We start from the raw sequence: 27389 nt of genomic DNA on the forward strand, positions 1-27389 counted from the left end.
CTCTCTGCCTCCCTCTGCCCCTCCCCCGCCTGCACACAAACGTGTGCATGTGCTCTCTCTCCTCTCTCTCTCTCAAAACTAAATAAATAAAACTTAAAAAAAAAAAAATGGGCATAGGCTACAGAATGAGTTACCAGGTATGTGCATAACTAGAATTGTATACAAAATAAACTTAAAGGCCCAGTAAAGACTTCATAATTCTAAGCTCTCCTCTCTGCCTAGAAAGGACCCACAGGTCCCTTCCAAGTTACTAAGATTTTAAAATGGCTGGTTCATTATTATGAAGATGGTGAGTTCATGTAGAATAAATTTATTCCTGGGGGAAGAATGTAAATATTGGAGGGGGAATTCAGCAATTTTCAATTTAGAAAGAAAGAGAAGGAAAACTATTATAAAGGGGTTTTGTTGTTGTTGTTTTATCAAAGTGAAATGTAGAAACCAGAAGCTACGGCAGAAACTTAGTCTCCTCCTCTGGTTCCTCCCCATCCCCAGGCTTGTGGATTCTACCTCCTTAACTCTGACTTCTGCCTCTGGCCTCCGCCCCTGCCCTAGCCCGGACAAAACCGGCTCAGTCCTAATCTACAGTATCAATTCCCCTGCTCTGTCCCCCTGCCTGCTTTTTTGCATGAAGACTATAGAGTCTAACTAAAGAGTTGAGTAACTCTGAGCTTACCCCTCACATTGCTTTTGGAATAAAGGTCAGTTGTGCATATGTCTTCTATGGCTTCTGCCTATCCCTTTCCATCTCATTTCTCACCTCCTGTGTAAAATCTTCTCCAGCCTCTTCACCTGAAAGCCCTCCTTACCTTCAGGACTTACCTGGGATGTCACTTCCTCCAGAAACCTTTCCTACCCTTGCAGTGTGACCAGCTGGCCCCACTGTCATTCCCCACTTCCTCCAGCCAGCTGTAAGTTTTATGGAAGCAAGGAATCATTTTGTTTGGTCCTCATCCCCCGGGAGGCTAGCAACAATCATTTTCGGAGATCCCAGAGTTTTTTCAGTTGTGTTAGAAAGTGTCATGAAAGTCTCCATTTTCATGTGAAAAAAAAGGGTTATGCATTGTATGTTTTTTGGAGATGTCAACTTAGAAGGGAAGAAGGGTCAAAATTCCCAGGAGACCTAGCTGTTCCGGAAACTCATTACGCTGCTTTCTTGAGTAGTGTCAGAACAGAAAAGCCAACATTTGGACTCTTGACAGAGAAATATTGCACCACCCAACTGCCAATTTATGAAATTGGCTTTCTTTTCTTTCTTTCTTTCTTTCTTTCTTTCTTTCTTTCTTTCTTTCTTTCTTTCTCTTTCTTTCTTTCTTTCTTTCTTTCTTTCTTTCTTTCTTTCTTCTTTTCTTTCTTTCTTTCTTTCTTTCTTCCTCTCTTTCTCCTTTCTTTCTTCTTTCCTTTCTTTCTTTCTTTCTTCCTCTCTTTCTCTTTCTCTCTTCCTTTCTTTCTTTCTCTTTCTTTCTTTCTTTCTTTCTCTCTTTCTTTCTCTTTCTTTCTTTCTTTCTTTCTTTCTTTCTTTCTTTCTAAAAAGGCAGAGTTCTTTGCCATGCTATTCCTGGAAAGATTCACTGATTCTATCTTTCAGTTAACATTTGGTGGAGAGCCTGCTAACGCCATGGCATGCGGTTCTGCCCTAGGACACGAGAGCGTGTGCCGGCTGAGACAGTGAACATTACATGAGACTTTTCTGGTTGCCAGCTAGTTCGCTCCCCTGATAGGCATTTCCGGATGTGAGGAAAGATTTATTCTGGCACCTCCAGCCCCCACTGGTATGCATGCGCATACACACACACACACACACACACACGCTGCATATTCCCTCTCTCTCCTCTATCTTGGAAGTTGGGAAATAAATAGAGTTTACACTACAGCAGGATAGTTGGCTCTTGGTAACTTTCAAGGGGAGAAAGGGCACTTTCCTCCCCTGGAACTGAGTACAACAGCTTAAAAATAGAACAATGTGTGTTTGGTGTTTTCTTTTCATCCTCTGCATCAATAACAGGTGTACAGTTACAGACACAAAGAGCTAGATTCACGTCTTCTGCACGCCTCCGGAGAATTCCCAGAGTTACCCAGGGAGTAAAACTGGGCCTAAAACGTTCAGTAAAAAGAAAGTAACCCAATATAGCTGTGTGTTACTAACACTGCTGCATCACATGGGTTTTTTTTTTGGTTTTTTTGGGGGTTTTTTTTTGCGTCACATGGTTTTTTAATTCTCCTCCCATAGTGACTCTACGAGTAGATGCACAGTGGAAGAAAATGTCACCAAAAACGATTCTTAGGAACCAGCGAACGAAGTTAAAACCTCTAAAAGCTGGATTAGGGAAACTGACAAAGCTACTGTAAGTTGCAGGCTTTGAAATGGATAGGGAGGGGGTACTGAAAATTGAGCAAAGGTTCAGCTCCATAAACCAAATGAGACAAGTCAGACTGATGTCCTTGTTGGCTTTTTAGTGCATTTAGTACCTTTTGTAAGATGTACTTCTCAAATTGTTTTACCACCTCTTAGAAGCATTGACCTCACATGTGCTTTGTGAGCGAGTGCGTCGTCCATTCTGCGGCATGTCTGTGGTCAGCAGTGGTGTTACTTAGTGAAGAAGGTCACACATAAATTTACGGCACGAACGTGGCATCCCTTGCAAGCACACTTCTTGGCAGCTTCTTGCAATTCTTTCACGTTCCCTCCCTGAGGGGAATGGCTCATAATAGATTTGAACAGATGCTAGGTGTTTGGCAGCCTTGTGAGGGGTACTCGTTTTCAAAATTCGGGTTATTTCATGTCTCATAATTAGAATTTCAACAGCCTTTATGCCTTCGATGTGTTCCAGTGTTCACATAAATACCTAACCTCTGACTCCACATTTACCCCTCGCGAGTTCTCCTAACCCATTCATTGGTTCTGACAACATCACTACTAAATCCTTGGCTCTCAGAGTCCGAACCGGTAAACATGCACAGGCAGATTTGATTTGGCAGTAAAATTGCTCCTTCTCCCTAAATGTGCTTTTCAAGTTGTCCCCGACAGCAAAGTTAAGTGTTGCCAGAACTCTGGCTTATAGGTTATTACTATTTCCCAAATCCTTTTTCTCCAGGGTCCCTCTCTTCTTGTGCCTCACACCCATCCCTTCTTTCCCAGCCCCCGGTCTGAGGCTCACCCAACACTGCCCTGCCTGCCCCGTGAGCATTGAGAGCAAGCACGAGGTTGTATTTCCCTCTGTAGTTCTGTGCCTGGCATTTACTAAGTGTTCAATAAATTTATCTCAAGTTGGCCAAGCATGGTTAGCTAAGAGAAAGGAAAATGTTCATTATTTTCTTTTTAATCTGCTTTGATGTCAGCCTCCGGCTCTGAGGGGGTTCTTACGGCCCTGCAGGGGCTGCTAGGGAGCACACAGAAAATTGTTTGTGCGTATAGAAAATCCACAATGAGCTGGAAAAGCCGGTGAAAATGTTCTCATGCCTCAAAACACTCAGGGGTAGGGGACGGGTTGTGTTTGTGTTTCTTCTATACCTACTCCCCAACTCCCCGTGGATGGTTCTCCCATGCACCTCATGTCTTTGCAGCCTCATGTCTTTGCAGAGTTTATCTCCCTACTTGAAACATTTTACACCTCTACACATTGGAGAGTTACTCCATAAGTATTCATGAGGCATTTACGTGTGCTGTGGCCTCTGTAAGAGCATCGATACACAGGGGCACAGACTGCACCGTGTCTTTTATTTCCCTTGTCAAGCCTTGTACAGCTCTGTGCTTTCACTGCGTACACATTAAATAGTGCTGACAGCCTCTGCCATATGTTTTCATGCTTCATTCCCTCCCTCGTCCGCATGGCATTTGTGCTCCCGAGTCATGCACAGCCGCTATTGTCGAATTGAGGTTGTTGATTCATTCAGTGTTGAGCTCCCTCGGTCAGCCGTGCTGGGTGCCAGCGAAGGCAGTCGCAGAGCTGTTAAACGCAGACCCCGGGCCCTGGATCTCCTCCTCTGCAAGGACGAAATGTTTACACTGAGAAGTTGAAGAGGGGCCAGCTGAGTAGGGCAGAGCGTCTGATCAGAGAAGAGGAGCCTCGCTCTGCCTTTATGTATTTGTGGTGATCCCTGTGTGGTTCTGAAGAACACAAACCTTGGGGCTACCCGACTCGTTTCTATACCAGTCACGGTACTAACTCACTGTGGGGAAGTTGCTTTGGCACTCAAGGCTCGTCTGTGGAGTGGAAATCGTAGTAGTGATAGTAATAGAAATATTTGCTATCTGTGCCACCCCAGGGGACCCCAGGAGAGCTCGGCTCAGATGGTGGCTGTGAGCATGCTTTACGTGAATTGTAGGCACTAGGCTCACGTTAGTGAGCGCCACCCCTCAGATTCGGCTTCGCTACTATCAACATTAACTTCGAAGGCCCTTTTGGCTTCCTTGGTGGGGAGTGTCAGGTGCAAAGCCCTTCCTTGCTTGTGCTTATAGGGTCTGCCCAGAGAGCATCATTTCCTCAGTGTTGGCCCAGGTCATCTGAGACATCCTCATCCACGACACCTTGGCTTTGTCACTAAACGGTAACCAGTTTCGGAGCTCCTGTCACATGTGACCTCACCTCTTTTCAGCTGACTGGCTGCTTCCTACATCATGCCCTCAGAAACGCTTCTCTGCGTTTCTGAATGAGAAAACTGCCTGTGGGTGAGCCTGAGTAAGCAATTGAAATCCCTCTATTTTCTATGTTAAAATAAAAAACCCACTTGCCAAGAAAGGTCATGACCTTCCAAGATGGGGAAAATGTGACGTGTTATAAACGGAGTTTCATGTTGGTGTGCTATATGGCAGAGCTTTAAGCCGTGTCGCATTAACAGAAGGCCTGGTGAAACTGTCATTCTGCGCTGGCCTCACCACTAACCAGTAATGGCATTTTGTACCTCACATGTATAAATCTTGGTTTCTTGGCCTCACTCACCAAACCTGGAGGTCCTCAGCTATGACTTAAGCCCCAGTTTTAGGCATTTAATTTTGGCTTTTTGATAACAGACTTGGTTTCCAAGGTTGTTTGCAGATCCCCTGTGGGATTACATTCTCTACAATCAAGTTTCCATAGCATTAAGATGTGTGTAAATTAGAGGCAATGCTACATGGTTTACTTAGCCTGGGACAGAGCCGGGCACTTGGTAACTCCTCAATAATTAGCTAAATAATGTGTGGTTTACACGCTAAGCTGAAAATATCTGAGAACATTGGCATCATCTTTCAAATTGTGTTTACTCTCACCTTAAAGTGATAAAATGATTGTCTGCATTGCAGATTTATTCTTTGATTCATCAGTGACAATTTTTATTATGCCTGCCATAATAATGACTAGCAGTTATTGATTATGAAAGACACAGCAGGCATTGAACACACATATTTGTTATCCCTTCTGCAAGGTCGTTACTACTATCTCCATTGTATGGACGAGGAAACTTCCCAAGGTTCCCCTGCTAGCAAGTAGCTGAACCTGTGTTCAAACTCAGATCCATTTGTCACGAAAGCCCCCTCTCTGTAGTGCCTTGTGGCCCCTATTGCAGGGTGGCCTCTACATTTGTACTGGATCAATTTATAATGCTAAAGTGTTTCTGTTGCCTTGATTTTACTGCTTACGATAAAGTCTTTACATGAACTGAACATTTTCCACAATTTTCCCATTCTTGTGCATTTAATTCTTTATGTCATATATCGTTGAACATTTGATTATTTGGTGAGAATATGACTTGTTTACTCAATAGAAGATCTCCTTGGGCTTAGGAACTACTGTTTATACATCTGCATCCCAGGACCCATTGCAGTGATGAGCTCCCGTTTTGTAGATGTTACATAAATAACTTCTTGATTTGTGGATGGAGTACAGTTGCTTATTCTCACCTACTGAATTTGCAGACTATGTCATTCATCATTCATTCACCAAATATCTATCGAGTCTCGACTCTGGTAGCCACAGGGCATATAGCAATAAATGTGGGCCATTGTGTATATTCATAATTGAAAGATGATAACCTGGAAAATCACAAGCTGATATGTTATCATGGAAGAAGTAAAAGCAAAGATGAATTAAAGGCACTCAGATAAGGAACCTTTCGATGGTCAGTAGAGCACATCCAGAATTTTTTTCCCGATGAACTATCCAAAAAACTTTCCTGAAGCTTAAAATAATTATTATATCTTTCTCATATGAACAACGCATGTTTGTATTAATTCTTGGTGTGTTTTATCTCTCCCCAAATAATATTACATTCTCATTTAGTAGAGAAAGATATTTATCAGTGTATACCTTTCTAGATTGATACCACGACCCTTTCAGGAAAAGAGAGTTATTTCCTAAAGCTACGAAGTCAGGTTTACTGGATTCCCAGAAAACAGTTTGTAATAGTTGCATGTTCTACAAGGAATATATTGTGGAATTACTCCCTTCCTATAATAACGTTTAGTGTGGAATTCCTGTCACAATTTGTTTGGGTTGTTCTCAAATTTTTTGAATCTCTAGTACTACTTTTGACAATAAAATAGGACCTAATAAGACAGTGAAATCAGTTTGAAACTGGCTGAACATTTACACCTAAAGAGTGTTTAGGACCCCATATCAAGCTGGAAAAACCTAGTGAAGTGCAGTGTTGTACTTTTTAAAAGCCCTCTCCTGTTCACATTTTTATCAACAACTTAAAGACCTAGAAGGCACCTACACTGGGTTTTCAGATGACATAAGCCCCAGAAGAATGGCTTCTACCACACATGCCTAAGATCATGATTCAAAATGACTTCAGTTGGCTGCAGGGCTGGATGGAAACCAACAAAATGAAGTTGAGCAGGGGATAAATGTATATTTCTGCTTTCAGATTCAAAAGGCAATTGTGCAATTACAGGATGGGGAGAGACTGAGCTTGGCACCAGTTCATGTGACTAAAAGCTTAATATGAACCAACAGTAGGATGTGGTGGCGAAAAAAGAATGAATATAGTCGTGTTTACTCAGTTATAATTATTAATAGTTCACTGTACTCTGCGCTGGTCACACTGCATCAGGAGTAATTTGTTAATTCTGAGCACATTCAGGAGTGACTTTGACAAAGCAAAGTAGCTATTAAGAAGGTGCTGAATCCATTCCAAGACACATTTATTGGGCTCCTGTTTTGGGCAGGCACTGTGCTAACCAATGTGGGGAATAAAGATATGAAGAGACATTGCCAGTCTCTAGCCTCAAGGAGTTGAACATTTAAATGGAGAGTGTAGGGGTGCCTGGGTGGCTCAGTTGGTCCAACTCTTGATCTCAGTTCAGGTCTTGATCTCAGTGTCATGAGTTCAAGGCCCCATGCATGACTGTAAAACAAAATCAACTATGAAACTCAAGGCTCAGCTAAGGAACACTGAGAATTCTAAGTTGCCTGGAAGAATGGGGTAGGCCTGGGCAGGCAACAAAGCTGGGCCAAGAAGGTTTGGACCAGAGCATGAGGGCATTGACTGGTAAGCAGTGAGAGGGATTACAGGTTGGCAATCATCTGGAAATAATGGTACATGAGGATCCGTTGGAGAAATGATGAGTATTTAGTCTGGAGAAAAAAACCCAATGTCCCTCTGATAAATGTGAACCAGACTTGCTCTGTATTCCTCCAGAAGGAAAATTTATCTCAAGAGAAAAGGGTTATAAGGAACCAGATTTTGCTTCTTCCTAACCACCATTTTTTAAAATTCAAACCTACCCAATAGAGAAGAGCTAGCCAAGGAGATGGTGAGTGACATCATGGATAGACTCAGAGAAAGTTCCATAACTGATACTCTAAAGGGAATGGGCGGGGGGATGGGGGGGGACGGTGCAGCTTCACCAAGAGACATGAGAGTTCTAGGAATTTCCTAAGGCCTTTGCAGTGTGAAATTATCCATGGTTGAGTGTTCCTCCTTTCTCCTTTGATTTAAAATGTACAATGGTATATCAACTTCTGAATAAAGCCTGCATGTTAGGACTCCCCAGTTCAGTGAGATCTCAGACTAATTTTAGTGAAGGCTGCTCAGTGCTTGGACAGTAGCCATTCATCACCATTGCTTGACTTTTCAACATGTGCATGATCCTTTTTTGTTGTGATGTAGAGCATCCATTCAAATATGAATTTAACAGATTTTTGCCAGAGTTCCCCATTTAGGTGAATCAAATGCAAGTCAACAATTGATACAAGTCCAGTGCAAAGACTTTATCTCACAAAGAATCTCCAGGGCTGTCAATGTAGGGATTAAACAGGGAGTTCTGGAGGCAAGGAAACTTGAGTTCACATGCCAGCAATGCCACTTTTACTAACTGTGTGATCCTGAGCAAGAGATTTAACCTCCCTGTGTCCTAATCTGTAAATGGGGTTGACCATTATTATGACCATTATTAACCTTGTGGGCTTGGGAGGATTTAATGAGATAAAGCACTTAGCAGGTGCCTAGCAGGATGGGGTCTGATTTTACTGATGGAGTTCTCACATTTTATAGTCATGTTCCAAGGAACCCTTCAGAGTTAAAAATATTTTTATAAAACAAAAACATATGCGTCGTCATCATCGTGGCTAACTTATATGTGTCAGATATCTTTCTAAGGCATCGTACATCAAACTCATTTATTCCTTGGAATGACCCTGGGAAGTAAATACCATTATTATCCTTCATTTACTAAGACACTGATAGGTTACATATCTTGACCAGTCACAAGTGATGGAGCCAGGATTCAAAGCAAACAAACTCCGGAGTTTATTACAACCATTTTCTTCTAATACGTACCAACAGATTTCCCCGTTTTCCTCCCAATTCCATTCCAAATCATTCTGCTGGATAATTTATGCATTTTACTTGTTCAGGGCTGTTTCACAAAAATATATTTTAAAATTTTACGTCCACTAAAATGCATGAGGAACCTATCAATCATGTCTTTGGCCAGAGTATTGAGAAGGTCCTTCATAAAAGTTGAATAAATGCATGAATAAGTGAAATTTTTTTTTAATTGTAGAAGCAATGACTATAGCCACTTTTAAAAGAAGCAAGATGGGGTGCATGGGTGGCTCAGTCAGTTAAGCATCCAACTCTTGACCTCAGCTCAGGTCTTGGTCTTTCAGGCATGATCACCATGGTCCTGGTGGTGAGATCAAGTTATCCTTACTATATCCTTACTATCCTTACTATAACTTCACTGCATTGCTACCTCTTTCCATTATTTGCGATGGGGCCATGGTAGCTATTTGAATCATTCATTTGAAATCATTCATTTGAATTCAGCTTTTTTTTTTTAAGTTTATTTATTTATTTTGAGAGGGAGGGTGGGAGAGAGGCAGTGGGAGAGAGAGAGAGAAAGAGAGAGAATCGCAAACAGTCTCCACACTGTCCAAGCAGAGCCCAACATGGGGCTTGAAATCACAAACTGTGAGATCATGACCTGAGCCAAAATCAGGAGTTGGGTGCTTAACCAATTGAGCCACCCAGACTTCCCATATTGAATTCAGTTTTTCACTTTGCTTTCGCTTACCTTATTTATAAATATTTTATCTCATCCCCCTTTTTAACAATGTTGCCAGTTCACTCTCCCCTCTCTCTGTGTTTTTTGTTCGTTTGTTTTTGTTTTTTGCCATCTAATGTTACCAGATTTTACTCAATGACCCATCCAGTAGTTGTTTTTTCCAAACACTGGCAACGGCATTGTTACCCACCCTATCCTCATTTTCCAAGTTAAAGAATAATTTTTACAATCCAATCCATGCAACATCAGTGTCAAATCAACCACACACCATCTCCACTCCCTGTCTCTGCACCCTCCTGGATATCCCTGAAGACTATTCAGGATAAGTGGAGTTAGATGGAAGGGGCTGCCCCTAATTTTCTTTGGAGAACATGTGGGAATTTCTAAATACCTCTTTAAAAAACATCAAAATATGAAACTGAGAAGCACACAGAAACTATGTACAAAGGTTGCAAAACTAAGGTAGAATATGCAGAAACAACTCCCTTTTGTAGAAGGGAAAAGCTGCAAAAGTCTTGCACCACTGCTGGTGGAATATATCAGGAATAATTCAGTTCCATTGTCGCCCTTGGCCCTGGGGGCAAAAATGCAGCTTTTCCTGTTTCAAGGAGAGACTGTTCTCTTACTATACTTAAGGCAGATGTAAGGGAAGCCAACCCATTCTAGAGTTTGCCACAGTCTTTTTCACTGGGTGAAGTGATACTGCTTTATTGTTTAGGTCAGGTAGCCAGGAGCATAATCTCCCCCTCCTTGGGTGCGACTATTCCTTTATAGATTAGATAAGAACAACTGATGAAGTTTTAAATGCTGAGAAAATTAATCAGAAATGAAAAGGGATGTGTTGGCCACTGCCCAAGAAATATGCTGACTGAGATAAAGCACCTACTGAACTTTTTCTCCATCCCATGCTTCTCTGCTTGGTGGTCTCCCTTCTCGTCTTTCTCTCTTCTCTCCTTCTGTCATTCTCTCAACCCCTTGTCTCCATAATTTTCTCTTCCTTCTCCGTTCAACCCCAGCTCTGTCCCCAAAGACTTAACTGTCACATTCTTTTAACTGGCCAGAACATGGACTGAAATTTTTGAAAATTTATTCTTGTATATAGTATATAAGGTCCTACATCCTAGATTTAATTTTGAGAATAGCTAAAGTGAACACATTTTATTCTTAATTATTTCTTTTTTTATATATAAGAAATGTATCTTTTTAGAATATGTTCATTTCAGTTTCAATAAACAAACTTAACCTCGGTCCATTTCCAAGTTCTCAGAGTGGTGATGATTCCAGAATCTTTTGATGGCAAGGAATGGGATGGATGTCGAGTTGCAACCGTGGGTATGGCTCCTTTGGCCCCAGGAATCTCTGCTGCTTCCCAACCTCATTTCAGCGGGTGGAGACACACTCCTGCCTCAACTGTTCTGGGAAGCTGGGCCAGGTCGAACTGGTTTTTAATGTCCATATGTTGCTTTCAATTTCCATGCGGCTTTCAATTCCTTTTCTTCTGTGAGGGACAGGCCTTCCGTGGGAAGAAAGGGAACCCCTTGAGTCTGACATGTTCTGCAGTCAGCTTGAGATGCCTTTTGATTAACTTTGAACGAGTCTGGCCCAGTTGTGGAATTTAGTCCCACTCAGCATTCTGCCAGCAGGGAAACATGCTGTCTTGACCATCATCTTCCGAAGAAAGTCGCATGGGACACAGGACATAAAGGTCTTTTCCACAGCCAGTAATTCAAAGTAAAGAGGCTGCTTTGGAAATTGCAAGCTACTCATCTAGTGATTGGTTGTAAATCATGATTCTTTTGGGGAAAAGGCAGAAGGGGCTGGAGCTCTGGCCCTCAAAGAACTTCCTGTCATTAAGCTGAAGTAATTTGCTGCTCTCCACACACTCTTTCTACTGTGAGGGAAGTCACCTACTTTCCCTGGTCACATAGGTGGCCCTGGTGGGTGCTGTTGATGGCTGACTGCATGTTGGCACATCTTGGTACATGATAGAGGTTTCTTTTCAAAGCCAAGCTTCACAGGTATAGCCAGGAGTTGGTCTGATCAGCCCCTTGTCTCCATGGCCCAACCCACGCTTTTTCTTTTAGCTGCTATTTTCTGTGGTCCTGGGTTTCTAAATCTTGGCGAGAAGACAATCATTCCTTTGTGCTCGGATGTTACAATGAGGTAACCAAAGAAAGGGTCTTGGTCTGAGGCTGTCAGCTGTTACTAATCACTACTCCCCAGCTCATCATGGGTCCTGCTCGCCTCTCCCTCTTGCTCTGCTTAGCACACATAAAGAAGATGAATTACTCCCTGGTTCCTCTTCAGAAAAGCATATTGTGCAGCACATTCCAATATCGTGAGCAAAGGATGGGCTAATGTGAAGGGTAAATGGGTATCTAAATCACCTTTCAGTGGGTCTTGTGCCGGCAGCTTGTGGGCCTGTGAGAAGTGAATCTCAGAGCTGGCTCTTCAGAGGTTTTCTTGAAACCTTGCTGAGAGAGAGAGGAAGTCCCCATGGCAGGTTCCCCGGCAGACCGTGTCACTGGAATGATCACAGGGCTGTGCTAGGCTATAATGAGAGTCTGATGGATGGTTAAGACTAGTGTAGAGAAGAGCAACCTTGACCACTCAGAGGAATACTCCAGGAGAAGTATTCCCAACCAGAGGTCAAGGAGGCCACTGGAAGGCCTTTGATATTGGAGGTAGCAGCAGTGAAAGCTGGGTCTCAGTTTCCCCTCACTGCTTCCCCGTTTGAAAGTTCATTTTCAGAGGATGACTATAGCCAGAGGAAAGGGATGGCTGCTTTGTCCTAGAAGACTGGGGATAAAAGGTGATTTGTGTGACTTTTTCTTCCACTAAATAATATTGTCTGTTCCTTTGAGTTTACTCTTTACCCATCTTTCAGAATAGAACATTTCCCTTTTGCCTTTCCACGCTTCATTTTACTAGTAAACTGTAGAACTCGAAGAAAGACTTTTGTTGACAGTTTTAAGGGTCGAATTAAAAATCAATTTGCCTGACAAATTATATGCCATCACAAGCAATAAATTTGTAAAGAAGCTTCCTTGTCATTCTCATGCAATATAACCTCATAAAATGAAGTGGTATTATAGGTGAATGAAATATGAAGTTTTGTGATATTATGAACAGCTACATGGGAAGGAAACTTTGGCCAAGGTGGAAACCCCTGGGAAGATACTTGTGATTTACTTGACTGTGAATTTCACAAAATTGTTCTCAGCTGCTTATAGAGGTGGTTTGACTCTTCTTCACTAAGAATCACCGATGAAAGTAAATGCCTCTTTGCTCAAAGTTGCATGAAGCTAAATCTCTTCTCAAAAATGTCCCCTTCTTAACAACATCTGCAGAATTTCTGTTCATTTCAACTGACCGTATGTTAGAGATCAGCACCCTTGTCTCCTTCGTCTCCACTAGCAAGATGACATACATTTTTGGGTGCTGTGGGCAGCCCAAGGTCATAGGAAGTGAAGATGACAATGATGGAGTCCTGACTCCTTTTTTAAACGTCTACTATTAACTGAATGGGGGCATCTACCAATGTTTGGAAGCTACTTTTTTTTTTTTTTTTTTTTTACTAGAACCTACAAATAAAATACAAATCTATTCCTATTTGGGTGCCCCCTTCAAAAAAACAGGAAGAAAAGATACAAATGAATTTTATATTGGGACCTGGCCACACACACACACACACACACAGCTGAAAAAAGATCCACAAAATAATACTTAACTTTATCACAGGCGACACCTTTAATATTTTCTATTCTGTCCTCTTTCACTATTGGAAAAAAATACTAGTCATAACCCACTGAATTGATTTCATGACCTGCATCATTAGCACTTGTCAGACCCCATCTCTCTCTTCCGTTCCCTTTTCTATGTTTATGTTTTCACTTATTCACTCGTTGTTCTGTTAACATGTGGACAGATAAGACTTCAGCAGTTACTTATCTAGGCTCATCTGCAAGACTGCATCATGTTAGTAAAAGATGGAAAATTATATAGGAGTGGGAGAGGAAGGGAAAGAGGAAGGGTGCTCCTGGTAGTGAATAGTAGAGGTGTGCCAGCCTTCCACCTTCCTGACTATCCCAGGGACACCTTGCTGTGAATGACCCCCCAGTTCTGGAAATGAAGCTCCCAGGTAACACTCAGCCACTCTTTCCCCACCAGATCTGTCTCTCCCTCTTCAAGATAGAATGAACCTCACTATTTTGGATTAGTTGGGGGAAGAGAAACTAAAATTGATGAATCAGAATTACAGAGTATTTTAAACAAAAAGCAACTTCAGTACTTGTAAGTCACAGTAACCTAACCTAAATGTTAAAAAAAAAAAAAAATGTGTGTGGCCGCTACCCTGCATAACAACAATAACGGTGATAAGAATGATTATTCGAGTATTTATGGGATACCTTCCGGTGCAGGCACTGTTCTAGGCACTGAGGCTACATCAGTGAATAAAACAGATGGTTCTGCCTTCTTGGTACTAAAATTCTTGTAGAGAAAGACACATAATGATCATAACTAGCACTTATCAAGAAGCTGCTTTGTCTGGATTCTTTATATAAGTTTTCCCTAAGCTTGCAAATTTTACAAATATTATTAGCTTCTTGTCTAGATGAAATAGAGACTTAGAGAGGGCAAATAATACTTAGGGAATAGATTGCTTATTACTTATAAGCTTAATTAATAATAGCAGCTAACATTTGTTGAGTCCTTACTATGTGCCAGGCACTATGCTAAGTGCTTTCAATATGGAAGTCCCTTTAATGCCAATGAAAACCCAGTAAGGGAGCTTTCGTTATTCCCATACTACAGTTGAGGAAACTGAGGCTTACAGAGGCTTACAGAGGTCATATGCTACCAGAGCCAGAAGTGAAATCCAGGTCTTCTCACGTGAAAGCCTAAACTCTTAATCACTGAACTATAATTTTTTTTTAAAAAAGAATATGTTTCCAAAATACCTGAAGTTGGCCTTAAGCAGTTTGAACTATTGTTTACTTACTGGTTGTGATTCAAAAATTGTGATACAATCATTACCAACCTTTTCTAAGCTTTTATTGGAAAAAAAAAAAACTTTTTAAAGATTCTTTTAAAGATTCTTTGTCCCAGAACCTGTAGAATCGTAGAACTTTACCTTTAACTTTTTACTTTTTAAAGATTCTTTAAAGATTCTTTTGTCCCAGAACCTATAGAATCGTAGAACTTTACTTTTTTTTTTTCAACAAACTAGTCTGTAAAGGGGCCAGAAGGAAATACTTTAGGGAAGAAAAATTTAACATAGTTTTAGATTTAAAATGATTTACTTTATCCTTACTCCCCGCCCCTGCCAACCTCCTCCCTGCCTTTCCTCTGAGCTTTTGGACCCTTTTGCTCACTCTCCTTTCAGAGGGTTCCAGTGTGCCCCTGCTCCAGCAGTGGGTGGCTGCTTTATGACACAAGAGATCATTTTTCAATCTATAAATATGAAGTATATTGTGCTCTTAGAATTTAACTTTCTTATTAACAATTCATCACCTTTAGTCTAATGACTATGGTACATGCTGGAGCTCATCCTTGGTTTCCTTGTTGTAAGTGTGCCCATTTTGAAATTCTTGGAGGATGGAGAACAGGCGGCTTTCATTAGATGAGTATTTGAGAAGCCCACTGTGGAGAAGGAGTGCATCTAAAATAAAATAAAAACTGAAACAGACAATATTCCTGAATCAGCACTTACCATCCCCCAGCCTCTTCCGTTCTTTCTGGGCCTGATCCAGCAGCCCTGGAAGAACAATGAAACACCATGAGAATGAGTAGTAAGACAATTCATCACAGAAGTCTTCTTCCTTAAATTTCAGTTTTTAAAAGCAGAGACAGGAGTTATTGGGGGCAGTATAAAAAGACACATGAATGGATAAGACACAGATTTTTAGCAGATGGGAGAATAAAATCCATGCAAATAATAGAGCCTTGAGAATTGACATTATTTATATGTTATCCTTTATACTTGGCTTTATACATACTTCATTCATCCAAGAAGTCATACCAAATAATATACCAAAAGAAATCTAATTTACAACATAGACGTATAGAGTTCCACATACATATTTATGAAACACTCCCTCCCCCCTCGATCCCCCAAAACCATGAATTTGGTGCATGTTAATGTTAACTGATTACCAAAGACTGTCTTTATAAACAAAGAGGTAAATGCGTATTTACCTATTTGCATTAAGAAACTCTTTTCTTCCTTCCTCTCTGTTCAAAGTGACTGCTGCCTAAAATACTCAGGTATCTGAAGCAAAGTCTTAATCTTCTACATTCTAAAAAACATCTTATTTGATCTCTTTTATTTTTTTAAGTGTTCATTTATTTATTTTGAGAGAGAGCTCAAGCAGGAGGAGGGGCAGAGAGAGAGGTGAGAGAGAATCCCAAACAGGCCCTGAGCCATCAGTGCAGAGTGCAGTGCGGGGCTCAAACTCACGAACTGAACCGTGATATCACAACCAGAGCCGAAATCAAGAGTAGGACCCCCAACTGACTGAGCCACCCAGGAGCCCCTCGTTTGATCCCTTTTAGATGCTTACCTCATTGGTGAACATGTAATAGGCAGAAATGGTCAATGGATTGCTATCTTGATGGCTGATTCTTGATGGGTTGGTTTTTAGAAAGGAAAATAAGATTCACATACCCACAGCCAGCAAGTATCCATGACCCTTTACATTCCATTAGAACATGCTCTTGGCTGCTTTTCTAGGAATGGTGAGAAATGTGTACTAATTGATTAATTCTCTAGCTAGTCCTTCCGTGACCAGTGTCACCCACTTCCTCTTAAGGTAGGGAATGCCGAGTAACGTGCCAGAGTGTCTCCACAGTTACCTACCTCCACAGAATTTTCCTCCAGCCAGTTGGCTCATCTCAACATTGAACCCAGATGCAAGAGAGTTAGAGAAAGCTAGCATGGATAACAAGCAAACGAAATGTGGGTGACTCCTAGCTTGTCCATAAGAAGAGAGGTATAGTGGAAAGAGTGATCCCTTGGGAGTGTGGGTTCGAATTCTGCTACTGCCATTTACTAGCTATGCAACACTGGACAAGTTACTTAACTTCTCTGACCTCCTGTATCTTTACCTTCAGAATGATATCAACAACATCTACAACATAGAGTTGATATGAAATTAGATGAATATCTGCCATTGATTGGGGGTGGGGTTTTGTGAGTAAGTTAGTGAATTAGCACCAAAGTTAATTCAAAATATATAAAGCATATAAACATAACAAACACGTCTTTATCATAAGAACACCAGTCATGGTGCTTGTAGCAATTGTACGATATAGTATTTCTTGGGTTTCAAGAAGGTCTCAATTCTGATGGCAGAATTGCCATTCATAATAAAGATGTAAAGATGTCTTGAATGGGTCTGATTTTGCTAAACCCAGCTCTAATGAAGAAAAAGAGACCAGTTGAGATCAGTATCTTTACTACTTGCTCAGGAATGTGTTTCTCAAATGTATGTTTAGACAAACGCATAGTTGTTGTAACACAGTCCCATCAGTACCTACATACCCGAGTGACCTCCTGTCTCCCTTGCCCTGGTGCCTTTTACTTCCACATATTTTGAAGTGACAAGGTTCAGTTAAAACTTTCCCTTTCCAAACATGTAGGGCACTTCCTGCCAGAGTTTCCTTTTCTACAAAGTGATTTAGTACTTTACCCTTGCCCCCAGATGATCTGACATGTGTGTATAGTCTCTGATGTAGAGCTTTGTCTCAGATTTCAGGAGGCTGGGGAACAGAGATGGTCACAGAGTTTGGGTAAGGGAGAGAAAGAGTGACACTGCCCATATTGGGTTTTGTCTTCCAGAGCTCGTCCTCCATTTTCCTGGTTCCACCAGTATCGGGGCTATTCCCTGCATGTGGCACACTGTCCACATCCGTCCTGCTTTTGCCCTCCTGACGGTGTGTGGCCTTGTCCCCAGTCCCCTTTAGTTTTACAAGCCTGTCTCAGGGGAAGGGGAATGGTCAGGGCTGGTGGGTGGTAAGGAGGAGATGGAGGACCAGGGGCAGAGGTGGGAAGGCCAAGCCCCCTTTTCGGAAAGGACCTACCTGGAGAATCGGCTAATGAAGACACTCCCCTCACCCCAACACATACACAACCCTCTTTCCTTGGCTGAAATAATAGCAGCTGCTGCTTTATCCTCTTTCAAAGGAAAAGGGCCAATATACAGAGGTGGGTGAGGCCTCTCATTTGACTGTGAATTCTCCTTCTGGGCTCACTGCTAAAAAAATGCCTTGGTGGTTGTTTTCAGCTATTTCAGAATTTAAAAGTATGGAGAAAATACTTTTACATTGGTTTTCATTTTTAAATTAAAAAAAAATCCTATAAATAATACTCATTTCTTTGAGTTGATAGCCTTGTAGCTGTGGATTCCGGGATAACTTCAACCCCTACCCCATGGTGGGAGGGAGGGAGATTTAAGCCCCCTCCTTTGTTTGCCACTTTGGTTTCCAGTGCTCTGCCTTGACCACTTAGCGCTCTCTCTGAATAGCTATAGGTCGGGAATAGTGGGCAGGAACGTCAGAGAAGCGTTGGCGTGAGAACGGAACAGCACTACAGAATAGAAGGCAAGAGGGAAAGAAAGCATCTCAGAGGAAGAAAACACTGCTGCCTGGTACCCCCTAGCAGAGATATCCGGCCTATTGTGCCCACACCACTTGCTGCAGAAGAATTTCAGGCTTCAGTGGTGACAAGCTCAGGCTATAATGGGCAAGAGAGCAGGCCCCTTCTGAGAGAAATTATTTCAGGCACAGGAAGCCAAAATATTTGAGATGTGATTCAGACCTGAGGATGAAAATGGTGGGACGGGACACTTTGAGAACAGATTGGCCCATTTTGAAGGTTGGCGAAAGTGTTGAAGTGGCATCATCTCAATAAATGGATACTCAGCCCTGGGTGTCTTGAAATGCGTGGGGAGGAGAAGTTAAAATCATGCATTAAAGCCAAAGTTGGCCTTGCTGTTCGTGGGAGCTGCAAGTGGTTTTCTCAGAGCAGAAAGTACAGGAAGATTATTTACATAAAAGCAAAGTTCAAGTTCCCACTCCATTTTATTTGTTGTTAACTAAGACCTGAGACAGTCACTTAAGTGTTTTTAAATCTGTGTTACAGGTTGTTGTTAAAAATAAGAACGTATCATAAGCATGATAATAAGTGTTTATTATGAACGACAGGGTTCAAATACAAATGAAATTATAAATTGAAAGCTCTGGCCTCAATTCCCACATCAGCTCATTACCATTCTATCATGTTTTTTTGGGCAAACCCAGCCAGTTATCTGGCAACTGTGGATACTATTTTTTCCAATACTTTACCTTACTCTAAATATGTTGGTATGAACAGGGTCACTACCTAAAGATTGAACCACTATTAGAATCTGAAACTGATCATTGGGATACAGTATAACCTTTTAGTACAATTTATAAAAACACAATTTTAAATAGTAAAGAAAATAGGCCCAATTCATTATAATTGGATTGTACTATAATTGGATTTTAGAGTTTTAGTGCGATTCAGGAGGGGAAAGAAAGAAGAAAAGTGGGGAAATAACTAATGAAACAGAAGAGCTCATATTATTATAATCTAATCTTCTGAGGGGTTTGTATCATTTCCAATTTTTTTCCATCCAACAGGCATTAAGATGTGTTCCATTTGCTAGAGTAGTAAGGGAAATCTTGAAAGTCACGCCTCCTTTTTTACCTAGGATAACACCTCGCCTGAGGTAGACTTTGAAGAATGTCCTGAAAACAAAGGGGTGAAGATGTTTAACATGAGATGAGGTACTCCATGCCCAGGGGATGAGGTGGAAACATGAGAAGAACCCTACCAAAATAAAAAAAAAATTTTTTTTTTGTAATTTTGATGAGATGAAATGAAATGAAACCACAGAGAAACTGTTTGAGAACTTTGGCTTTATAACATAATGTCTAATTTAAATGCAAGTTGAAGCTAAGTTAGTAGGTGATCAGAATAATGGCTTCAATTTTGCATAAAGACATCAAAAAAGAGCTCCCAAGTACTTATATAAAATAATAATTCTTGGAAGAATATTTAGTGCCAGTTAATCCTTGCGAGACACCACAGTGAGTTGAAATATGCTCAAGTTATCCTGCCAGAAAATTGTTCTAAGTAACTCTTCATCTACAGATACACACACGCTACTCGCTATGTACACTCATAGCCTCCCCATCCAGTAATAACGTAGGAGACAATTTAATGTCCCTTTCATATTATTAGAGAGCCATGTGAAATCAACTCTTGAGGCAAAAAAAGGGTGATCAGGTGTTTGCTGACACAGCTGATGACTAGCTATTCTATGGCGCTTTTTTTTTTTCACCTTTTATGATGCCTTGACTAAAAATGATGCCAAGTTCTCATAACTTATGTAAAATCCCATTGCCGGGTGGAATGAGGGTAGGGGGTTGTAGAAGGAAATACCGTTCCCGTTACCCTCCACTGGAGAATTCCTTGGACTGACTTCCTGAAAATCTCCTTCTGTTTGCCTTCACCAGGAATGGCGGCCCTAGATAGTAAGGCGTCAGGGAAGATGGGAATGCGAGCTGTAGTCTATTACATGACTACGACCATCATTGCCGTGGTGATTGGCATAATCATTGTCATCATCATCCACCCCGGGAAAGGCACAAAGGAAAATATGCACAGAGAAGGCAAAATTGTACAAGTGACAGCTGCAGACGCCTTCCTGGACCTGATCAGGTACGTCCTTGCAAGCCCATCCTTTGGGTATGTTTTGACCACCCAACCCCTCATTTGGGGGAGCTAATCAAACCACAAAACAGGTGTCTAACTGAACCAGCCTTGCTGGGCTTTGCAATGAAGGTCACATCTTTACTTCTTTCTAATAGAAATTAAAGTAAATTTTTATTTTCTGATCTAGTGGGAAAGAGGTGAGAAGAACAGAGAGAGGATATAGATTTTGAGTGCCCTGTTTTGAGGATTCACTGATCACTGATCACTCTGTTCTCTGATCACTCGTTTCTCCTTTCAGCTGTGCTGCTTACCTTGGAATATTAATAAGCCTTACCCTACTTTTTTCCAGTTTTGCTGTTTAAGGTTAGCTTGTGTTCAAGTATAGCCTGTGGATTGGACTCTTCTAATTTAGAATTTGTCATCTGTATCATCATCCATTATACACAACAATTTCTGTCCAGAAGGGACTTTAAAGATCATCTGGTCATACTTGTTCTAAGGTTTTCCTTTTATACCATTTATGAAGAAAGGATTTGGCAGAGCAGCAAGAAAAGATTAAAGGGTGGCTTCTTTGGCATTGTTTTGTATACAAACCATACACCGATTGCAAATGAGTCTTATCTGATTCTTGAAAGGGACTTGATGGCAGAGTCATCTCACACAGAACTGTGAAGTAAACCAAGGTTTGATCCTGACACCTTCCTGTTTGTTCTCTCTACACACCTTCGCTTGCATCAGTCAGATCCTGGCTGGAAGCATATTGCATATTCAAAAGGATCCCTGAGAGGGCTTTGCAAAGGTACAGACAGGGTTAAGGGAGCCTACAAGGGGTGGTAAGGCACCAGGGGACTGAAGGCAATAGGAAGGTGTTTTGTTGCCACCCCAGCTCTGAGGGGCAAAGAGAGGAATTCAGGAAGAGCTGTGGTCTTGGGAAAAGGCTCTGTGACAAGAATAATAGCTCTAATTTAGAGGGAGAGCACTGCTGCCCAACCTGTCAAAGAGAGAGCTGAAGAATGTGCATATCCACTTCCATGTCCACTACCCTGTCATCTGTTGGCACATCCCACTGTACAAACCCAAAAGGAAGCCGGAAGGCAAGAGAGCCCACGTGCTACAACCCAAGGGGCCAGACTCCCAGAGTACAGAGCAGGATGGAGTGTGGGTCTAGAAAGACAAATGGAAGATACCCCAGCACAGGCCTCTATATTTCCCACCTGCTTGGCATTCCTCCACCATGTAGCCTTCCCAACCTATCCTCCCCAAACCTGGCCCTTTCCTCCCTACTATACAACTTTCTTACAAAGCGACTGGTTTGCCAATCCTAGATGCCTACCCCAAAGGGTCGCCCGTTGATCATCTGAAAGAAAGTCTTCCTAGGCACTTGATTTCACATGCCATCTCAAGGGATGGCTCTGTGGCAGGTAGATTTAGCAGAGATTTGAGCAACAAAGGCTGTCTTCAGCAGCACTTCTGAATTTCTACCATGAATGACTTTGTACCATCTGTTTGAGAGAACAACCCAGCCCTATAGATCCTCTTCTTAAAAGCCCTTTTTAGGAGTTAATCACAATTATCTGAAGGTAAGAAGCCACCCTATATAACATTATTTTATACCAAGTTGTTACCTGATAGCTATGATTTTATTTAGTTCAGAAAATTAATTAAGGCTTTTCACCATTTTTTCACGAACTTTACCATTAGGTAGGTTAGGAGTATTTTATTATATTCTCTTTCTGTATAATTTCTACTCCTTGTTTAAAGAATTGGGATCTTGTCATCCCAATTCTGGTTGATCCATCTGAATGCTGTGTGTTTCTGCCTCTCCTTGCCCGCCCCACTGGTAGGCCTGTGTATGACTAACCTATCCCCACCCAGTCACTTGGCTTGAGCATTTTTCCTGAAATCTCCCGAACCCACATTTCTATCAAGATTTATAAAAACAGACTCACAGAGCATAGATAGGAAGGAAAAGCAAATAGGATGGTCTAGGCAGTAAGAAGAAAGGGACTAGAGTTTTTAACCTTAAAATATGACTTTGATAGCACACAACTGCTGGGATCTCGGGCTCTGCAACTGCCTGGGCCATGTCTCCTCCCACAGTCTTCAACCTTGGAGTCCTAATTACAGTTTAATCCAGTCTCCTCTTCAACAGATAAATCAACTAAAACCTGAATAGGTGCAGTGACTTGGCCAAGGTCACACAGCTGGTTAGAGACTCTCCAGCTAGATTGTTGTCCCTTGAACTCTACCGTGAACTCAAACACTGCTCTGAGAAAGTGACAAACTTTGCCACATGTACCACAAGTTTAAGTTTTGTGGGCCGTCTCCCTGTTGGTTACCAAGGAGCCTCAGAAGCTCCAGTAATTCAAAGTAAATATCCCATCCCCCAGAGGGCCTTTGGGAGGACTCTGTAGAGAACAAAATTCCACAGTCTGGCCATGGCATATGATTCAGAACATTCAGTCCCTGGACACATGGCACAAAACCAAAATGGCCACTATTCAATAATACCTCAGTTTACCAGAACATGTGTAGCCAAAGCTGTTTCCATTCTCACTTTGGTTCTTCCTGGGAGCGGGATTTGAAGATACAATGATGAAGTGAAAAATCCCATTGTCTGACAAAAGGACAGAGGAGTTGAATTTGAGATTTCCCTGGAAAATATGAACTACATGGGCCCCACTTAAGGATGACCATATGTCCCATTACAAGACATAAAATCCACCAACACCTTTCTTTTTTTCCCATATGCTACTTAGTTCAATACAATCTTTACCTTAGACACAATGAAAAAGTGTTTAAGAAACAAACTTATTATTTGAGAACTTTTTCAAGTGACCATTATTTTCTTTGCAGGAATATGTTCCCTCCAAATCTGGTGGAAGCCTGCTTTAAACAGGTAAACACTCTATAGCCACTAATTCGCTTTTGAAATTCCTCTTTGGCATACCAAACAGAGTGGGACCTCCTTAACCATTTTGTTTTATTTTTTTTCCATTTCTCTGCAGTAAGAAACACTCTTTTGCCAACCAGATGGAAAGCACTAGGGTTTTCTGGGGGATTTGTAGGGTGTGGGGAGGTCTTACCCTGTACTAAAGGCTTATTAGTTACCAGGTACTAAATGTGTCGCATAGGAATAGCTCATCGAGTCTCTGTTAATTGTTAAAAAGGCCAATCAGGAGACTCCCTCCCTCTTCTTGTCCCCACATTCCACACACAAAAGCCCACCAAGCAAACAAATTCTAGTAGAAGATACATTTACAATTTGCTTTAAACATTAGAGAGATTATTCAAGTTTCTGGGTTTAATGTAAAAAGTGAATGGGTTGTTTTTTTTAAAGTCTCCTAAGAGCCTTATGGATTCTATGTGCCAAGCACTAATGTTATATTCAGTCCTCACATGAATATGATGGGTATCATTGTCTTCATTTCATTGATGAGGAAACTCGTCTATGATAATTCAGGATTGTCTAATAGGCACAAGATCTTACAAGTAATAAATGGTAGATCCAGAATCCAAACCTACTGTGCTGACTCCAAATTCTATCCTCTTTCTGCTCCTACATTCTGCTTCCTGGAAAGGTTTGAGACACCTCCCTGGAGGCTATAGTGAGGTCCAGTTCCTTTTCCTTTTCGCCCATATCCAAACAGTTCTTGGCTGTCTGTGTTGTGGATACAAATATACTTTGCTGCTAGGGATTAAAGTTCATTCTAACTTCACCTGAATAAAAAAAGCTTTGTGGCCCAAAACATTAAAAGGAAAACACTTAGACATTCTGGGTTAAATAATAGTTCCAAAACATTTCTCCAGATGGTGTTACTTGACCCTAGTTGTAATTCCCTAACCCTATCTGTAAAACAAACAAAATAAAACCCCAGCCTCATGGAGGACTAAATTTTACACATACAAGTCACCCTTTGTCCCCCCACTTTTTAAAATTTTTGTTGACTATTTTTAATAGGTAATGTGTGCACACGCTGCAACATTCAAACAGAATCCTTTCTTTAAAAAAAAAGTTTAAGAAGCCCAAATCGAACTTTCTGTATTCAAAACCAACAATAACCATAAATAATAAACCCCTTTCAATCCAACAAGCCAACCCCAGCACCATGGGGCTGACTATTCCAGTTAGTCAGCTGGCACTGGACAACATCAAAAATGCTGATTTCTAGCAGCACCAGGAAAGTGCAGACTTAAGCAGATTTATTGTATTTGGTTTGGGATTGCATTTACAGGATTTTGAAAAGGAAGCAAAAGTATCTTCCCAGATCTATTTGTCTTAGGCCAGAATGCAAACGAGGTTGCTATTTCTGTAGGCTACAAACTGTGTCTAAGGGGAAAGAGTTGGAGGCTTAGGAAAGGCTAACCAGGATTGGAAATCTACCCTAGACAATCCATAAAATGCATAAGCATCCTGATGAAATAGAGATTTGAGAGTTGACGGGAATAGGACACCAAAAAGGGCCAGTTTCTTTGTTACTTAGAATTACAAGCAGTATCACTGGTTGTTCAGAGATGTGTCCACAGTATTGACAGCTGGCTGTCCTTGTTTGAGAATAGTGGTTTCCTATTGGACAAAAAAGTGTCCCATTCACTCTTGGTAGAGAAATGGCCCAGCGCTTCATGTACAGCTGTGAGAAACAGTCAACATCCATACATTATTACTCTCCCTGATCCTTGACTACCATCAACACAAAGGCCAGGAATTCTGCTCTCATTAAAATCATAGATGGATGGGCTTAATTGTTTTATATGGTCACAATCATATGCTCACATCTTCTGTCTGGGGCATCTATGCAGAAGCTATTGGGAAAACACCATATCTTGAATACGAAGAGAAATTCCTTTGTTGACCTGAGAGTTAGGGTGTCATCCTCAGCTATTAATGAAACATCTATTCTTAAGAATAATATTATCAAAAGTGCCTAGAAGACCTTTGTTGGGGAATTTTTAAATTGTTTTAAATTTTGTTAAGTTTTTAAATTAATTCCAGTTTAGTTAACATACAGTGTTTATTAGTTTCAGGTATACAATATAGTGATTCAACAATTCTATACATTATTCAATGCTCATCATGATAAATTCTCTCTTTAATTCCCATCACCTATTTAATCCATCCTCCCACCTACCTCCCCTCTGGTAACCATCAGTTTGTTCTCCATAGTTAAGAGTCTGTCTCTTGGTTTCTCTCTCTCTCTTTTCCCTTTGTTCATTTATTTTGTTTCTTAAATTCCACATATGAATAAAATCATATGGTATTTGTCTTTCTCTGACTGACTTATGTCACCTAGCATTATACCCTCTAGCTCCATCCATGTTGTTGCAAATAGCAAGATTTCATTCTTTTTATGGTTGAGTAATATTCCATTGTATATATGTACCCCGCATCTTCTTTATCCGTTCATCAGTAAACAGTCATATGGACTGCTTTTATAATTTGGCTATTGTAAATAATGCTGCTATAAACATTGGGGTGCATATGGGATTTAAAAATTTTACTATTCAATGAAATCCCCAGCTAAGTCTAGTCCCTAAAGGGTTTTGTTATTGAGCACCATTAGCCAATAGTAGTGTAGTACTTTAAAATTTACAAGATGTTCTCATATATTCTGCTTAATTTGATCATCACAACAACCCTGTGAGGTAGAACCACCACAGTTCTTTCTGTTTCACAGCTGCAGAACATGAGCTGAAGGATGTTCAGTGATTTGTCCATGATCTCATAGCATGATCCTATAGACAGTAAAGGGACTATTGTGAATGTTTGGATTTATAGTTCTTAAAAGCCCATTATAGTCATTTTATTAGGGTTTCAAAAAAAAAAAAACCCCTACTTCAACGTCTTCAGCCAGATACCTCCTTCCTGTTAAGATATGCTTTATATTTGAGTGCGTGTGTGTCTGTCTGTGCTGAGGAACTGGTAGGGGTTCGTCACAGATTAGATGGATAGATGATAGATACCTTCTATAACACTATTCTCTGAATGCAAGGTATTGTATATGATTATAGAAAATTTGGACAACAGAAAAGTTAAAAACAGAAAACAAAAATCGCCTTTAATCCCTGTTGTGCCTTTTCTTTTAAAGTTTAAAACCAACTATGAGAAGAGAAGCTTTAAAGTGCCCATCCAGTCCAATGAAACACTCGTGAGCGCCGTGATAAACAATGTGTCGGAGGCCATGGAGACTCTTACAAGGATCACAGAGGAGCTGGTCCCAGTTCCAGGGTCTGTGAATGGGGTCAATGCCCTTGGACTAGTTGTCTTCTCCATGTGCTTTGGATTTGTGATTGGAAACATGAAAGAGCAGGGGCAAGCCCTGAGAGAGTTCTTTGATTCTCTTAACGAAGCCATCATGAGATTGGTAGCAGTGATAATGTGGTACGTATTTCCATTGGCTACATATGCTGTATCCAGATGCTTATTACCATCAACATGTGTTCTGTACTGAGGAAGATGCCACCAGGCAGGATAGCCAATTGCAACAATTCCACGTGGGTAAACACAAGAAAATCAATGATTTTCTGGGCCTGTAGTGGCCTTGAACCTGTCTGCAAGCCTCTCTTAATAAGTTTGCTTCCTTGTTTTTGAAAGGTGTCTACTTCTTCAGTCCGGTGCTGATGGGATCCCATTCCTCATTCCTTCATTTTATATCTATTTAGTCTATATCTATTCAATATATGTTCATTAAGTGTCTACTATATGCCAAGCATATAATGCCAGGTACTCTGGACATAGCAATGAAGAAAACAGACGAGGATGTCCTAGAGCTTGTATTCTTTTAAGGGACATAGAAAATAAACACACAAATCCACCATGTGCTTTAGTAACAAATACTGTGAAAAAATAAATAAAACAGCAGATTTTCTTTTGTGTGATCTGATATGATAAAAGGCAACTGGGGAAGAAGCATAAAATTTGCCTTGGATGGTTTAGATGGTGCACAAAGGCCTCTGAGGAGGTGACTTTGTTGCTAAGATCTGACTGACTAGGAGAAGCTAGCCATTCAAAGTGCCAGGGGAAGAGCATTCCCAGTGGAGGGAAAAGCAAACACAGAGGCCCCTTGACCTTCAGAAAAGTGAGATTGCCTCTCCTCCGTTTCAGCCCTAAGAAAGAGACATCAAATGGCAATTTGGTGGACCGCCTGAAGGACTCATGGGAAG

General features: G+C 41.1%; 1 protein-coding gene across 1 annotated transcript in view; it reads left to right on the forward strand.

Moving 5' to 3' along the window:
- The window catches only part of SLC1A3 (solute carrier family 1 member 3), a 79647-nt gene that overhangs the window by 41765 nt on the left and 10493 nt on the right, over nucleotides 1–27389 (forward strand). The window contains exons 4-6 of the mRNA XM_058717588.1: nucleotides 20030–20234; nucleotides 23085–23127; nucleotides 26315–26607. Of these exons, the coding sequence (XP_058573571.1) occupies nucleotides 20030–20234; nucleotides 23085–23127; nucleotides 26315–26607 (541 nt within the window). The remainder of the gene's footprint in view (nucleotides 1–20029; nucleotides 20235–23084; nucleotides 23128–26314; nucleotides 26608–27389) is intronic.

Source organism: Neofelis nebulosa, chromosome 1, assembly GCF_028018385.1.
Source record: "Neofelis nebulosa isolate mNeoNeb1 chromosome 1, mNeoNeb1.pri, whole genome shotgun sequence".
NCBI classification, from domain to species: Eukaryota; Metazoa; Chordata; class Mammalia; order Carnivora; family Felidae; genus Neofelis; species Neofelis nebulosa.